This window comes from Myotis daubentonii, chromosome 5 (genome assembly GCF_963259705.1).
Source record: "Myotis daubentonii chromosome 5, mMyoDau2.1, whole genome shotgun sequence".
In the NCBI taxonomy this organism is placed as follows: Eukaryota; Metazoa; Chordata; class Mammalia; order Chiroptera; family Vespertilionidae; genus Myotis; species Myotis daubentonii.
Genome location: NC_081844.1, coordinates 34066116 through 34082053, shown reverse-complemented (window position 1 = coordinate 34082053; position 15938 = coordinate 34066116). Strand labels below are relative to the sequence as shown.

The window sequence follows — 15938 nt, the reverse complement described above, 5'->3', positions numbered from 1 at the left end:
TGTACCTTGGTTGCGGGCACATCCCCAGTAGGGGGTGTGCAAGAGGCAGCTGATTGATGTTTTTCTCTCATCAATGTTTCTAACTCTCTATCCCTCTCCCTTCCTCTCTGTAAAAAATCAATATATTAAAAAACAAACAAACAAATAAAAACGAACTGCCGGGGTCCAACCCCAGCAGGTCCAGGGGTTCCCAAAGGCGTAGACGGAGTCGGCGAAGAAGGAATGACACGGAGACAGCGTTCAGTTGATCAGCAGCCTAGCCAGGATCTCCAGCCAAGTTCTGGTCTCGATCTCCAGAGAGGTTCTGGTTCGGATCTCCAGCCAGGTTCTGTGGCCATGTTCCCTTGCTAGGTTCTCCAGCCAGGTTCTGTCCAGGTTCTCCAGCCAGGTTCAGTCACTAGGTTCTAGTCAGGCTCTCCTGCCAATCTCCGCAGTCAGGTTCAGTCCAGGATCCTTTGCCATGTTCTCTCCAGTGAAGTTCTTCTGTCTCCAGGTTCCGAGTAGGTTCTGTCTTCTGAATTCTCTTCTAAGCTCTGTCTCTTTCTGTCTTGTTACATCTGTATTTATACCAGTTGATTCAATCCCATCAATCTCTATTCCAAAGGTTAGGGCGTTTCTTATCTCCATTCCAGGGAGTAAAGATTATGTAGCTTAAGCATGATTGTTCGTAGTTAAAGTGATTAATTACCCGCCTGGCACTTAGTTAAGGGGTTTTATCCCCTCCCTAACTTCAGGGGAAAATCCCTACCTGGGGATTCAACCTTTCTCGGAGAGGTGACCTTGGTTAAAACACAGCGCCAAGAAGGTGAGCAAACATATTAAGAACCGTATGCTATATATGCCAGGTCCCTTGAAACAGCAAGGATGGACCGGCTCCCGGCAACGAACAAACCCATAAACACTTGTAAATGCACACCCACAGCAGTGTGATTCACAACAGCCAAATAGTGGACACAATCCAAGTGTCCATCAGCTAATGAATGGATAAACACAATGTGTCCATCCACACACTATAATACAGGGTAGGGCAAAAGTAGGTTTACAGTTGTGAATACAGATCTTATTCTTTTTCTTTTTTTAATATATTTTATTGATTTTTTACAGAGAGGAAGGGACGGAGATAGAGAGTTAGAAACATCAATGAGAGAGAAACATCGATCAGCTGCCTTCTGCACATCTCCCACTGGGGATGTGCCCGCAACCGAGGTACATGCCCTTGACCGGAATCGAACCTGGGACCCTTCAGTCCGCAGGCCGACGCTCTATCCACTGAGCCAAACCGGTTTCGGCCAGATTTCATTCTTGTATTCTTATTTATTATATTGTTCTCCATGCGAACAACTGAAAACCTACTTTTGCCCCACCCTGTATTACTCAGCCATGAAAAGGAGTGAGACACTGACACTCGCTACAACATGGATGAGCCTGGAAAACATGATGCTCAGTGAGAGAAGCCAGACACAAAAGCCCTCACAGTGTGAGTCCATTTATGTGAAATGTCCAGGACAGGCACATCCACAGGAACAGTGAGTGGGTTAATGGTTGCCAGGAGGCTGGGATTTCTTTTTGGGATGATCGAATGTTCTGGAATTAGAAGTAAACCGACTAAAAAATGCTGAATTATGCTTTAAAAGGTCAACTGTATGGTTGGTGAATTACATCCCAATAAAAACAAGTAAGAACCCAAGGCATCCCGGTGGTTATCCACCCTTAGTGCCGTCCTCTGTCCTGGGAAGCAGTGCTGAGGTCTTGCCCCACCAGCTGCCCCTGCTGCTTTAGAATGAGTTATACCTGCTCTGCTACCACTCCTGTGCTCAGCCTATGGCTGAGTCTCAAGTAGGACAGTGACTGCCATGGTGCCTGAAGTGCATGTGGCTTTTCCTCCTTCTGTCACCTTCCAGCTTCAACCCTGGGGTGATGGCCCTGCTGGGGGCCAGGAGCTTGCCAACTCTGAGCTGGTTCAACCTCTGAGGAGCAGGGAGGCAGTCTCACAGATGCGGGCGGCTCAGTGAGGAGAAATAAAGGGAGGGCTGAGGCTCCCGGTGCCCCCATAGGGACAGGATGACTGTCGCTCAGCCCGCACGTGATAGGACCCCACCTTCAGGCTGAAGCTCACCGTGCTGTAGATCTCCTTGAGCAGTGGGGAGGTATTGACCTCGAACGAGGGCAGGGGCGGCTGCAGAGGTAAGAAGGTGGGCTCAGCCTTGCGCACAGCCCTCAGGAGTACGGCCTTGTCCTCCTTGCACAGTGGCAAGCTCGTGAAGAGCTCCTGCAGCTGCAGTCCATCCTGGGCCATCTGCTTCAAACACCTGTGGGGGATACATGGTGAACCCCCAACTCACAGAGCCACCTCCAACCAACCGAGAGGTCTCAGCACCAGGCAGCCATCAGGTCCCGCAGAGAATCTGGGCCCCCAGCGCAGGCTACGCCACCCTCCCAGGCCCAACAAGTCACTGTGTTCCTGGCAGGACCACCAGGACACCCACCCACCTTTGGATGGTGCTGGCATCCTGGTCCAGCCGCCCCATGCACTGCAGGGCGGCCGCATAGGACAGCAGGTCTGGGGCGAGGCCGGCATCTTTCATCATGAAGAACACATAGACCAGCTCTTTGAAGGAGCCCTGGGGAGACCAAGCCAGGGTGAGGGTCTGGGTTGGCCCAGCCTGCTGCCCCCAGACCCCTCTCTGCAGTTACAGAATCAGGCAGTGGCGAACTCAGCAGACGGCCCATCTAAGGTTTGTGTGCAGCAGAAATGCTAGCACAGTGGTAAAATCATGGCTGGTCACAAAGGAAGCTTAGGCACCGGGGGGAGGGGTGTTAATACCTTTTGGTTTTGTGGCTATGAACGTGCACAATTTCAGGGCAGCTAAACAGGGAGCCCTTTCCAGGTCACTGAGCTGCAAGAAGTTCCTAAAGTTCTACTGTCTTTTCAGAAGACCCACTTTCAGGTTTGTTGGTTTCCTGCTGTTTCTTTTCTCTATCATGGTCTTTGTATTTCTCCCTGACCACCTGCTTTGGGTTTCATTTGCTTCTTTCCCCTAGTTTTCCAACGTGGAAGTTGTGTTACCAGTTGGAAACAGCTGCTGTCTTCCTGCCGAGCATGGCTCTACTGCACCTGTACAGTCACTTAGTTTACATTTCAATTAAATATTCAGTTCTTCACAGACTGATATAGAAAAAAACACACACTTCCACAGGGAGTCTGAGATGGGGCAATGCGGAATTTGCCCCCTCCCATTCCAAACGCAAATATACCAGTAAGTAGACAACAGTTATTTCTGTGAGACAACTGAGGACTATGAACAGCTTCTGACAACAAACAAGAGAAAGAGATGAAGAGAGAAGGCTGAGGGCCTCAGGAGCCCTCTGGGCAGAGGAGCCTGGAGCACCTTCGTACATGTCCCCTCCACCTCCACAGGGCCATGGGGATTAATTACCGCAACGGTTCCTAACTACGCTGCCTCTGCACAAAGGGACAGTAGGACATCACCACACCCACCCGGCCTCCCAACCTGAGGCCACTGTGGGCCAGTGGCTGTGGATGCCTATGAACTTCCAAAAACCACCCAGCACACCCAGCCATACAGGTCACTTGTATATCAGGCCACTTTTTCATGACTGGGAGAGAGCTATTTTCTTTAATTCATATAAACAATTATAGAAAGTCAACAAAATGAAAAGACAAAATCTCTCTTAAATGAAGAAACATGAAAAATCTTCAGGGAAAAAAGAAACCCTAAGAAAACAAAGATAAGTAATCTGATTAAATATTTAAAGAAATGGTTATGCCCTGGCCGGTGCTGCTCAGTGGTCAGAATGTCAGCCCACATCAAAGGGTCATGGGCTCGATTCCCAGTCAAGGGCATGTATCTGGGTTTCAGGTTCATCCCTGACCCCAGTAGGGGCATATGCGAAAGAACGAACCCAAAAACAATGAACCAAGTGGCAATAAGTAAACACTTCTCAATAATTACATTAAATGTAAATAGATTAAATGGTCCAATAAAAAGATATAGGGTATCGGAACGGACTCATCTATATGCTGCTTTTAAGAGACTCTACCTCAAATTGAAAGACACATAGGAACTCAAAGTGAAGGGATGGAGAAAAAAATATCCCATGCAAATAGAAACAAAAAGAAAGTTAGAGTAGCAATACTCATATCAGACAAAATAGACTTTAAAACAACAAAAAAATAACTGTAAAAAAGAACAATACATGGTTATAAAGGGGTCAATCCAAGAGGATATAATAATTGTGAATACCTATGCACCCAACACAGGGCCACCTAAATATATAAAGCAATGTTTAATGGACATAAGGGGAGAAATCCACAGTAATACAGTAGTAGGGGATTTTAATACCACACTCACATCAATGGACAAATCATCCAGACAGAAAATTACCAGGGAACATTGGCTTTAAATGTCACATTAGACGAGACTGACTTATAGTCATTTATAGATCGTTTAATCCCCAAACTGCAGTATACACATTTTTTCCAAGTGTACATGGAACATTCTCTAGGATAGATCACAAAATGTCACAAAACAAACATCAATAAATTCAGTAAGATTAAAATCATATCAAGCATCTTTTCCAACCACAATAGCATAAAATTAGGGGGGAAAAACTACAGGAAGACAACTGGAAAAACACAAATATGTGGAGGCTAAACAATATGCCAAACAACCAATGGGTCAAAGAGGATATCAAACAAGAAAGCAACAATAACCTTGAGACAAATGGAAATAAAAACACAACTTTACAAAATGTATGGGATGCAGCAAAAGCAATTCTAAGAGTGAAGTCTACAACTATACAGACCAACCTTAAGAAACAAGAAAAATACCAAATAAACAACCTAACTCTACACCTAAAGGAACTAGAAAAAGAACAAACAAAACCCAAAATAAACAGAAGGAAGAGAATAGCTAAGATCAGAGAAGAAATAAAGAAAACAGAAAATTACAAACGTTTAGCCAAACTAATCAAGAAAAAAAAGGAAGAGCCCAAATAAGTAAAATCATAAATGAAAGAGGAGTTTCAGCTTACACCAAGAAATGCAAAGAATAAATTAAAGAATACTACAATTATATGCCAACAAAAAATGGAAAAATTTCTAGAATTACCTTCTAAGACTGAACCAGGGAAAAAAATAAAATCTAAAGAGACCAATTACTAGCAATGAGATTGAAGCAGTAATCAAAAAACTCCAAACAGCCCAACCGGCATGGCTCAATGGTTGAGCATCCACCCATGAACCAAGAGGTCACCGGTTTGATTCCCAATCAGGGCACATGTCCAGGTTGTGGGCTCAATCCCCAGTCAGGGGCATGCAGGAGGCAGCCAATCGATGTTTCTCTCTCTCTATTCCTCTCCCTTCTCGCTAAGAAAAAAACAAAAACAAACAAAACAAAAAACAATAAAAACATATTAAAAGAATCAACCAATGAATGCATGAATCAGTGGAACAACAAATCAATGTTTCTCTCCCTCTAAAATCAATAAAATAAAAATTTAAAAATAAAGACCTGACAAAGGAATTTGGTAAAGTTGCAGGATACAGAAACAATACAGTAGGTCCTTGGGTTAGCCGGATATCCATTCCTACGGCGCCACGTAAGGCAATTTTCACTGTAAGTCGGAACCCACCTACATAAGCACCTACGTCACTCACATGGAGCACATACACAGCAGTAATGAAGTGAAACAGTAAAAAAAAATTTAAAAGAAAGATAACAATTCCTGATCTTTACTTGTGGTAAATAAATAATAAAAAACATAAAGCACATATGTACATACGTCGAAATGACAGAACTTTTTTTTTATAAACAAATGGGAGATGGCGACATATCCACAAAACGACGTACGGTGAATCCGACATAACCCAAGGACTGCTTCTATACAGAAATCAGTTGATTTTATGGACCAATAACGAACAATCAGAAGAAGAAATTAATAAAACAATCCCAGCCCTAGCCAGTTTGGCTCAGTGGCTCTGTGGACTGAAAGGTGCCAGGTTTGATTCCAGACAAGGGCACATGCCTGGGTTGTGGGCTCGATCCCCAGTAGGGGGCGTGCAGGAGGCAGCCAATCAATGATTATCATCATTAATAAAATAAAACAATCCCATTTACAACTGGAACAAATTTAACCAAAGAGGTGAATGAAAGACCTGGTCTCAGAAATCTACGACACTGAAGAAAGAAACTGAAGAAGATACAACTAAATGGAAGAATATAACTTGCTTGTGGATTGGAAGGACTAATATGGTAAAAATATCCTTACTACCTAAAGCAATATACAGATTTAGTGAAATCCCTATCAAAATACTAGTGCCATTCTCCTAAGAATTAGAACTAATCCTAAAATGTATGTGAAACCACAAAATACTCCCGAATAGTCAAAGTAATTTTGAGAAAGAACGAAGTGTGAGGTCTCTCGCTCCCTGTTATCAAACTACACTATGAAGTGTGAAGAGGCTGTTCCTCGAGCTGGATCCAGCCAGATCCGAGCTGAACAGAGACTGCCTTCCACAACCTCCGCAGACCGTCTGATCCATGTGCTTAGGAGTGGCCCCTAAGTTAGATACTGTGTACGTGTGGGGATGCCTGGAAGATGCTGGCTGGCCTTATACACTGGTTTCCCAGATATGCTGGTTCCTGAGACAGGCCCTCACCCTGCCCTGGGCAAGGCTGTAAGGAGCACCTGGGGGAGTTCATGCCCCAGGTACTCCATCCATCCTGCCCTGTCCCACATTCTCGCTTAGCACCTGCCATATAGTGCAGAGGAAATCCATCATCGCCACTGCCCCAGACGCACCTCGCATTAAGTTCCCTATTAGTTACCAGACTAGAGTGGCACCCTATTTCTTGGGTCTTAACCTGCCCCCCACGTATGGAGGTAGATTTCTAGTCTCGAGGCTTTCCCCTGGATCTGAGTGTACTGACAGTTGGTGAGCTGGCCAGGAGACTGAAGAAATGGGGTTTGGGAAAGAGGCATCCCCACAGGAAATCCCAGGCTGGCCATCAACCCCCATGTGGGGAGGGGAGGTCTGAATGCTAGATACCACGTGAGTATGGGGATGCCCTGAAGATGCAGGCTGGCCTTAGGCATTCGCTTAAGTACTCATACACCAGCAAGGAGGGGTGCGCTGGGCCACAGCTGTGGGCTGGCCCCTCTCACAGATGAGGCAGATGGCCACTGACACCTGGATGGAGGTAGAAGCCAGTGTAACAACTAGAGGAAGAACTGATACTAGAAAAGGATGTCAGACTGTCTACAATTTTGTTAGCATTGGAACTGGCTGATAAGAGGTAGGGAGCAAGGCAATAGCTGGAAATCTTGGCTTGTCACTTTGTGGAACTGGGAGAATGCAGGCTCCCATAGCCTCAGGTCCAAGCACTTGTGGCTAAGACAGGGTTGGGCCAAGTTTCAGCAAAAGACCAGAGAGTGTTTTTGTCTGGTTCATGCAGCTGTGGGACTCGGGGAGACAGCAATTCTAAAACTCAGCAGGAAGTAGAGAAGAGCAGCAGCATTACGAGCAGCTACATGGTGCCTGAGTATGCCGTAGTACCCACTCCCTTGTAGGGTGGCCTGGCCAGATGACCATGACCATGACCATCCTGGGCAATGCTGGCCCTGGGAGTCTACAGAAGTACAAGAGATCCTAGAGCGCTGGTCAAGTACCAGGGATCTATACCCTGGTGTTTCAGGGGTCTGATTGCACCATGGCTACAGTAGGAATGGAAACAGATTTTGCAGACAGACTCCAGCAAATGGTATGGGACACTCATCCCATAGTGAGACACCGTATCTATGATGTCAGGCAATCTGCAGGTCTGGGGGAAGCCATGTGGTCTCAAGACAGAGTTTAAGCTGTGAGGAAGAGAGAAAAGGAAGGAAGGTCCTTTGAACAGAACCCACTGTTTATGGAAGCTGAGGGCTCTGCATCTGTATGTTTATGTATGTCTACACATGTGTAGTATTTGTGTGGTATTTTCTACCTCTGATGGTATTGCTAACTTGTAAAAACAAACCAGAAACCTCTATTTAATTGATTTAACAATAAACAAGCACTTGTAAGGATTGGCTATTCTAAAATTCTCAGAATATAGTTCCAAGTAAGAAAAAATACTGAAACATTAATTACTGGACATAGGTTCACCTACTTTTGTTTCCTTCTTAGAAACCTCTATTTCTAATGAAAACTAAGGGTTAAGAATTCTAATTAAGATGAAAGCAAATTAATAGGTATGTTTTTGGTAATAGAAGGTATAAGGTATTTATATACATTTTTGAGGGAATTGAAGGAAAGTGGATTTGTCCTAAAATAAGGTTGGTTCTTTCTGAATGAGTAAGAGATAAATTACAAGGGAAAAAAGAAAGTTGTAGAAGGTTTGTAGAGAAGGAACCTTTGGAAAGACATGTTAATGTATAGTCAAACTAGTTAAGATTGGAATGAATTTAATTCAGTACATGAATTTAAATATCAAATCAAAAGTAAGCTAAGCCTTAGCCAGTTTGGTTTAGTGGATAAAATGTCAGCCTGCAGACCACAGGGTCCCAGGTTTGATTCTGGTCAAGGGCATATACCTTGGTTGCAAGCTCCTCCCCGGTCCAGGCCCCGGTTGGGGCTCCTGCAGGAGGCAACCAATTGATGCGTTTCCCTCACATCAATGTTGCTCTCGGTCTTTACCTCTCTCTTCTACTCTCCCTAAAAATCAATGGAAAAATATCCTCGGGTGAGAATTAACAAAACAAAACAAAAAAAAGCTGATGCAAAAATTAGAGTTCAGTTTTCCCTCTCCATGCTAAAAGTCTCCTGTGCTACTGGTCTGATTCTTATAAGATTTATGTGAAAAGTTTTCTGCCGAAATGCAAAAATTCTATGATTTATCAAAATAATTTACTGTGTTTTATACTGTCTTACTCAGGTCTTCGATTGCTTAAGAAATCTGAAACTTAACAGTAAGAGCTAAGCTGAAACCGGTTTGGCTCAGTGGATAGAGCAGGGGTCCTCAAACTAGGCCCGCGGGCCACATGCAAATACAAATATTGTATTTGTTCCCGTTTTGTTTTTTTTTACTTCAAAATAAGATATGTGCAGTGTGCATAGGAATTTGTTCATAGTTTTTTTTTTAAACTATAGTCCGGCCTTCCAACGGTCTGAGGGACAGTGAACTGGCCCCCTGTTTAAAAAGTTTGAGGACCCCTGGGATAGAGTGTTGGCCTGTGGACTGAAAGGTCCCGGGTTTGATTCCAGTCAAGGGCATGTACCTTGGTTGCGGGCACATCCCCAGTAGGAGATGTGCAGGAGGCAGCTGATTGATGTTTCTCTCTCATCGATGTTTCTAACTCTCTATCTCTCTCCCTTCCTCTCTGCAAAAAATCAATAAAATATATTAAAAAAAAATAGTAAGAGCTAAGTTTTACTAGCAATTAGGCTTATTTGGGAAGCACTATCAAATACATAATAATAACTTTATTTATTTGTATTTTAATAATACAAACTTTGTGTTGTATTTGTATAAGTGTAATTTATAAGTGTTCCAGAAAGTATATGAAATTCCGGAAATCTGAGATGTCCTAGTGTACGATGTCTATTATCAAAATTGAGGCACACACTAATAGGACTGAACTTGAGTATGAGCATGTGGCGCATGTGGCTAAAGTCTATTATCAACACTAATAAAAGAGAAAAATGGTAATTGGCGTATGTCGATACCCTTTTCATTGGCTAATCAGGGCTATATGCAAATTAACTGCCAACTAAGATTGGCAGTTAACTGTCAACAAGATGGCGGTTAATTTGCATATGTAGGCACAATGCATGGAGGCGAAAGGGAAAGCAGGAAGAAGCCCCCTGCCACTGACAGTGATCGGAAACCCAGGGGGGAGCTAAGAGCTGGGGGGCAGTGCAAAGGCGGCCCTGGGGCCGCCTTTGCACCGCCCCCCAGCCATGATCGGAGAATCAGGTGCCTTTTCCGCCCTGGCCAGTGATAGCAGGAAGTAGGGGTGGAGCCAGCGATGGGAGCTGGGCACGGTCGAAGCTGGCAGTCCCAGGAGCTAGGGGCCCCTTGCCTGGGCCTAAAGCGGAGCCCACGATCGCGGGGCCGCTGCAGCTGTGGGTCCCCGCTGCCCGGGCCGAACACCTCAGCCAGAGGCATCCTGCAGGGGCAGGGGCGGAGCCCGCGCAATCGCGGCGCCCCCTGCTGCCACTGCAGGTCCCCGCTGCCTGGGCCGGACGCCTAGGCCAGAGGCGTCAGGCCTGGGCAAGGGGCCGATCCTGCGATTGGAGGGTGATGGGGGTCAATGCCTGAGGGCTCCCAGTATGTGAGAGGGGGCAGGCTGGGCTGAGGGACACTCCCCCCCCCACACACCCAGTGAATGAATTTCGTGCACCGGGCCCCTAGTGCTTCAATAAAAATGGCCCCTCCCCTGGCCAGCTTGCTCAGTGGTTAGAGCATAGTTCTGTTCACTGAAGGGTCACGTGTTGGATTCCCAGTCAGGGCACATACCCAGGGTGCAGGTTCGATCTTTGGTCAGGGTGCATATGGGAGGCAGCTGATCAATGTTTACCTCTCATATCAATGTTTCTCTCTCTCTCTCTTGCCCTCTCCCTTCCTCTCTCTCTGGAATCAATGAAAAAAGCATGTCCTCGGTTGAGAATTTTTTAAAAAGGCCCCTCCTTGCCAGACTTTGCCATCCTGACATCCTTGTAACATGGCAGCAGTCTGCTCCTGAATGGGGATAACTAAGAGGAGTCAACAATGGCTGTAAATTGAACAAACACCCAGGTTCCCTGGAAGCTCCATTTCTGAGTTTGTTTTCCTTCATGCACCGCAGTGCATTTATGCCGGCCTTCATTCAACTGCCACTCATATTGTCCTCAGTCAAGGCTGATGCCCTCACAGTGACAAAGAGACTATTGGAAAATGTTTCCCACTTGGAGTATTCCTTCAAGTGCTCCTTCAAGACTATTTACCGCCCTGACCGGTTTGGCTCAGTGGATAGAGCGTTGGCCTGTGAACTGAAGGGTCCCAGCTTCGATTCTGGTCAAGGGCATGTACCTTGGTTGCGGGCACATCCCCAGTAGGGGGTGTGCAGGAGGCAGCTGATTGATGTTTCTCTCTCACTGATGTTTCTAACTCTCTATCCCTCTCCCTTCCTCTCTGTAAAAAATCAATAAAATATATTTTTTTTAAAAAAGACTATTTACCTAGCCCCACCTAGGAATGGTGGCTCAGCACAGTCATTGTTTTGCTTCCTGACCCCTGTGAAATGGACTCATTATGTCGATGACATGACGTTAACCTGTGAAAATTTGCCTCTGCTGCAGAGAACCTTGCAGCCTTTACTGGATCACTGACAACAGAAAGGATAAGCAGTGAATCTGCAGAGAATTCAAGGTCCAGACACCACAGTAAAGTTTCTGGAAGGTCTGTGTTGTACCCAAGGCCATCACTGAGAAAGTAAAGCCTACCCACACCAAAAAATGTAAAAGAGGTACAGGCTCTTGTAGGAATTTGGGGTACTAGTGAACATTTATATCCCATTTAGTACGAAGCCTTCTCCTAGTTAAGAAGGGGCATATATGGGGCTGGGGAGCTGAACAACAGTCTACCTTTGAGAAAGCAAAAACACTGGTCAAACAGACTGAAGTTCCTAGACTCTCCTGAACAGGACTGACATTTGAGTTAGATGTCTCAGTAACCCCAGAAGGTCTGGGTGGGGTTTGATAGCAAAAACAGCAAAGGGAGCCCTGGCCGGTGTGGCTCAGTTGGTTGGGTGCTGTACTCTGCACTGAAAGGTTGCTGGTCGATTCCAGATCGGGGCATAAGCCCAAGTTGCGGGCTTGATCCCTAGTAGAGGGTGTGTAGGAGGCAGCCGATCGCTGTTTTGCTCTCGCATTGATGTTTCTTTCTCTCTCTCTCCCTGTCCTTCTCCCTTCCTCTCTCTTTAAAAAAAAAAAAAAAAAAAAAAAAGCCCTACCTGATTTGGCTCGGTGAATAGAGCGTCAGCCCGCAGACAGAAAGGTCTCGGGTTCAATTCCGGTCAAGTACATATGCCCGGGTTTTGGGTTCGATCCCTAGTAGGCGTGCAGGAGGCAGCCGATCAATGATTCTCTCTCATCATGGATATTTCTATATTTCTCTCCCTCTTCCTTCCTCTCTGAAATCAATAAAAAAATATTTTTTAAAAAAAGCTAAAAAGTTTTTGCACAGCAAAGGAAACCACCAACAAAACAAAGAACAACCCACTAAATGGGAAAATGTATTAGTCAATGATACATCCAATAAAGGGTTAATATCCAAAATATATATGGAACTCATACAACTTAACACCCAAAACCAAACAATCCAATTAAAAATTTGGCAGAGGATCTGAATAGACATTTCTCCAAAGAGAATACACAGATGGCCAAGAGACATGAAAAGATGCTCAATGTCACTAATCATCAGCAAAATGCAAATTAACCAAAATGAGATCTCACCTCATACTTGATAGAATGGCTATCATCAATATACCAACAAATACCAAGTGTTGGCAAGGATGTGGAGAGAAAAAGAATGCTCGTGCACTGTTGGTGAGATTGCAAACTGGTGTAGCCACTATGGAAAACAGTATAAAGGTTCCTCGAAAAATGAAAATAGAATTGCCTTATGAACCAGCGATTCCACTTCTGGGTATTTATCTGAAGAAATCCAAAGACTACCAGTATATATGAGAAGACATATGCACCCCCATATTCATAGCGACATTATTTATAATAGCCAAGATATGGAAGCAACCTAAGTGTTCATCACTAGACAATTGGATAAAGATATGGCACATATATACCGTGGAGTATTACTTGGTCATTAAAAAAAGAAGAAATTTTATCATTTGTAACAACATGGATGGTCCTAGAGGGTATCATGCTAAGTGAAATTAGAGAAAAACAAATACTGCATGACCTTACTTATATGTGGACTCTAAAGAACAAAACAATTGGATAAACAAAACAAAGAAACCCATAAATGGAGAACAAGCTGATGGCTGCCAAAGGGGAAGATGGGAGTACAAAATAAACAAAAAAGAATATTTCCAATTGGATTGCACTGGTCTAGAGGAAGCATATCTATCCCATCTTCCAAAAACACTTAGTAGTATCATCGCCCACGTGAAAACACATTTTAAAATATCACTTAAAGAATTATTTAAAAAAATAAAATAAAAAGATAAAGATAAGAATTCACACATACACACACACACACACACACACACACATCTCACATACCCTCCCACCCCTCTCCTACACACATGGAGGAAGTCCTAGGTTCAGTGCCTCGCTCCTCCCAAGACACTAGCAGAACGGTTCCCCACCTTACAGATGAGAAAGCTAAGGCTCATAAAGAAGTGAGTAGCACGGCCGAAACCGGTTTGGCTAAGTGGATGGAGCATCGGCCTGCAGACTGAAGGGTCCCAGGTTCGATTCCGGTCAAGGGCATGTTTCTGGGTTGCGGGCACATCCCCAGTGGGAGATGTGCAGGAGGCAGTTGATCGATGTTTCTAACGCTCTATCTCTCTCCCTTCCTCTCTGTAAAAAATCAATAAAATATATTAAAAAAAAAAAAAAAAAGAAGTGAGTGGCATGACTGCCAAGTTCCATCCTACACATGCCGGCCACCCAGAAACATTACTTAGGAAGCCATGCAGCCCTGCCGTGTCATGGGCCCAGGCTAATCAAACGCATCCTGCTGTAACAGTGCTCTCTGCTGGGAATGCTGGAAGCTTCATGGACTCAGATTGGAGGATGACCCCTTCATCTCAACTAACTCAAGGAACTGAGTACATCTCCCACAGTGATGCAAGCAAAACACAGCTGACTGTCACCTGGGGGGATGTCGGCATCTCCACATCATAGCACAGTGAGGCAGATGGTAGTCACAAGGCTGCTCCTGGGCCTCGCTGTTAGTCCGTCAGTCAAGCACATGGACGTCTCCACCACAGATGCCCTCACATGTCGGTGCATGTATCTGCACACACTGGCTCCTTTGTCCCCTCAGCAGTAACAGATTTTCCTACAGTTCCTCAAATTGAAGCTGCATGTGAAGAACGTTCTCCTGAACAGCCAGAGTCAAAGAAGGAATCGCAGGGGGACTGGAAATACTCAGAGGTGAAGAAAAGGGAGAAACACGGAAGCCGGCTAAGGCAGCACCCAGAGGGAAGTCCATAGCTATGAACGCCTGTATTCAAAAAGGAGTCTTAAGACAATCGCCTAACCTTCCACCCCAGGAAACAAAGAAAAGGAGCAAACTAAACCCAAAGCAGGGAAGTCATTATCCTGGTGAGGGTCTGCAGGCTGCTCTAAACCCCTTGCCCTAGCCCAGTGGACCAGAAGGAAACGCACAAAAACATGAGCAGGATTTTGTCCTTCTTTTTTGGTTATTTCAAAACTTGTTTGGAGGGCCACATGAGATTGATCTCCGTCAAGCCTACAAGAATTAGAGTAGTAACAAAGCACTTGAAGTTTGGGTCTAAAAGACAAAAGCGTAAGAACCTAAGTGCAGCCACAGGCAAATTTCGCCCCCCAGCCTCACCTCCACCTGTGACAGGTGGTGACCCCGTTTCCCCTGGCCCACCTAGCCCCGCTCACCTTGCGAGCCCAGCCAAGCAGAAGGGTGTTGTACATGGGCAGGGTGAGTGCCCGCTGCTGCCGGGACTTGCTGTGATGCATGACCAGCACGTGGTGGGCAAGGGGCAGCTGGTCCGCAAGCACGCAGCACTCCAAGAAGGCCAGAAGCCTCTGCTGCTGCGCCTCGTACCGCATCCTGGAGAGTCTATTCGCCTGATCATGCTGCTCCTCTCGGCTCAGCCTCTTAGGGGCCTCCTGTAGCAGCTGGGCCAGCTGCTCCTCCCAGGGACTCCTGGGGGTGCTGCGTTCCCAACGCTGCAGCCAGCCTGCCAGCTGCCTATTCAGCAGTTGGGGCTCCACACGCAGCTGATGCTTGCGGGCCTGCTTCTGCAGGTTTTCCTCCAGCTTTTGCCTGCGCTTCTGCATCACGAGCTTCTCCTTGTGCAACTTCTGTGCCCAGCGGCTGGTGAGCCCCAGGGCAGCACCCTCGTTTCCTGCCTCCACCTTCCTGGGTGACTGGGAGCCATCGGCCTCTGGGATTCGAGCCACATCCAACAGCTTCGCCCTCATCTCTGAAACATTGTCGGCCTGCAGCTGCCGCACTCTGGCCTCCAGCACTGTGGGGAGGCAAAGGGCAAGGATGTCAGGGGAACCTGGTTCAAATCCCTCCAAACACCCTGCCAGCCAGGAGGTAGGAGGCAGCTGGTCTCACCTGCTCTTGAGGCCTCCCTTCTATGTATTTGCTGATAACTCCCACATGTCCCTGGACTTCTAAGCATATGCACCCCACTCACCTACTTAGCACCTCTCCACCCAATCCCCCGAGCACTAAACTTCCCATACACGCTCCTGATGTCCCCTCCGCATCTGTCACCACAGCTCTGTCTTCCAGATGCTCAGCCCAAAACCCCAGGGATGTCTACACCGCTCTCCCTCCAAGTCCATTCTGTTGGCACATCCCCAGGGCTCTGTTCTCAAAAGCTATCCGGGTGCCCCCATGGCCTCCCACTGCCCCTACCACTCACTCTGCTCCAGCCATAATGGCCTTGAGGCCTTTGCACTTGCTGCTTGTGCTGACTCGAAGGCTCTCACCAAGGATTCCCAGCCCAGCCCTGCTCTGCAGGACCAGCAGCTCTGTTCTCTGCAGTTCTGTTGTCACAGTTCCCAAGACACTGAACTAGCAAATACAGAGCCACGGCTCCTGGGGAAACACAAGGTTCCTGCGAGCTTCCAATCACATTTCTGCCAGCACCTCTAATTACATCAAGCCCCAGAGTAGGAGGCCAGCACACAGAAGGGGCTCTAGAAGGATTCA

General features: G+C 46.2%; 1 protein-coding gene across 3 annotated transcripts in view; it reads right to left on the bottom strand.

The window, feature by feature from the left end:
- Nucleotides 1–15938, bottom strand: part of POLRMT (RNA polymerase mitochondrial) — a 31291-nt gene that overhangs the window by 7476 nt on the left and 7877 nt on the right. For all 3 annotated transcript variants that reach the window (XM_059697479.1, XM_059697481.1, XM_059697480.1), the window contains exons 3-5: nt 14645–15240; nt 2491–2621; nt 2117–2309 (exon numbers count right to left, since the gene is read on the bottom strand). In XM_059697479.1, coding sequence (XP_059553462.1) covers nt 2117–2309; nt 2491–2621; nt 14645–15240 — 920 coding nt within the window. The remainder of the gene's footprint in view (nt 1–2116; nt 2310–2490; nt 2622–14644; nt 15241–15938) is intronic.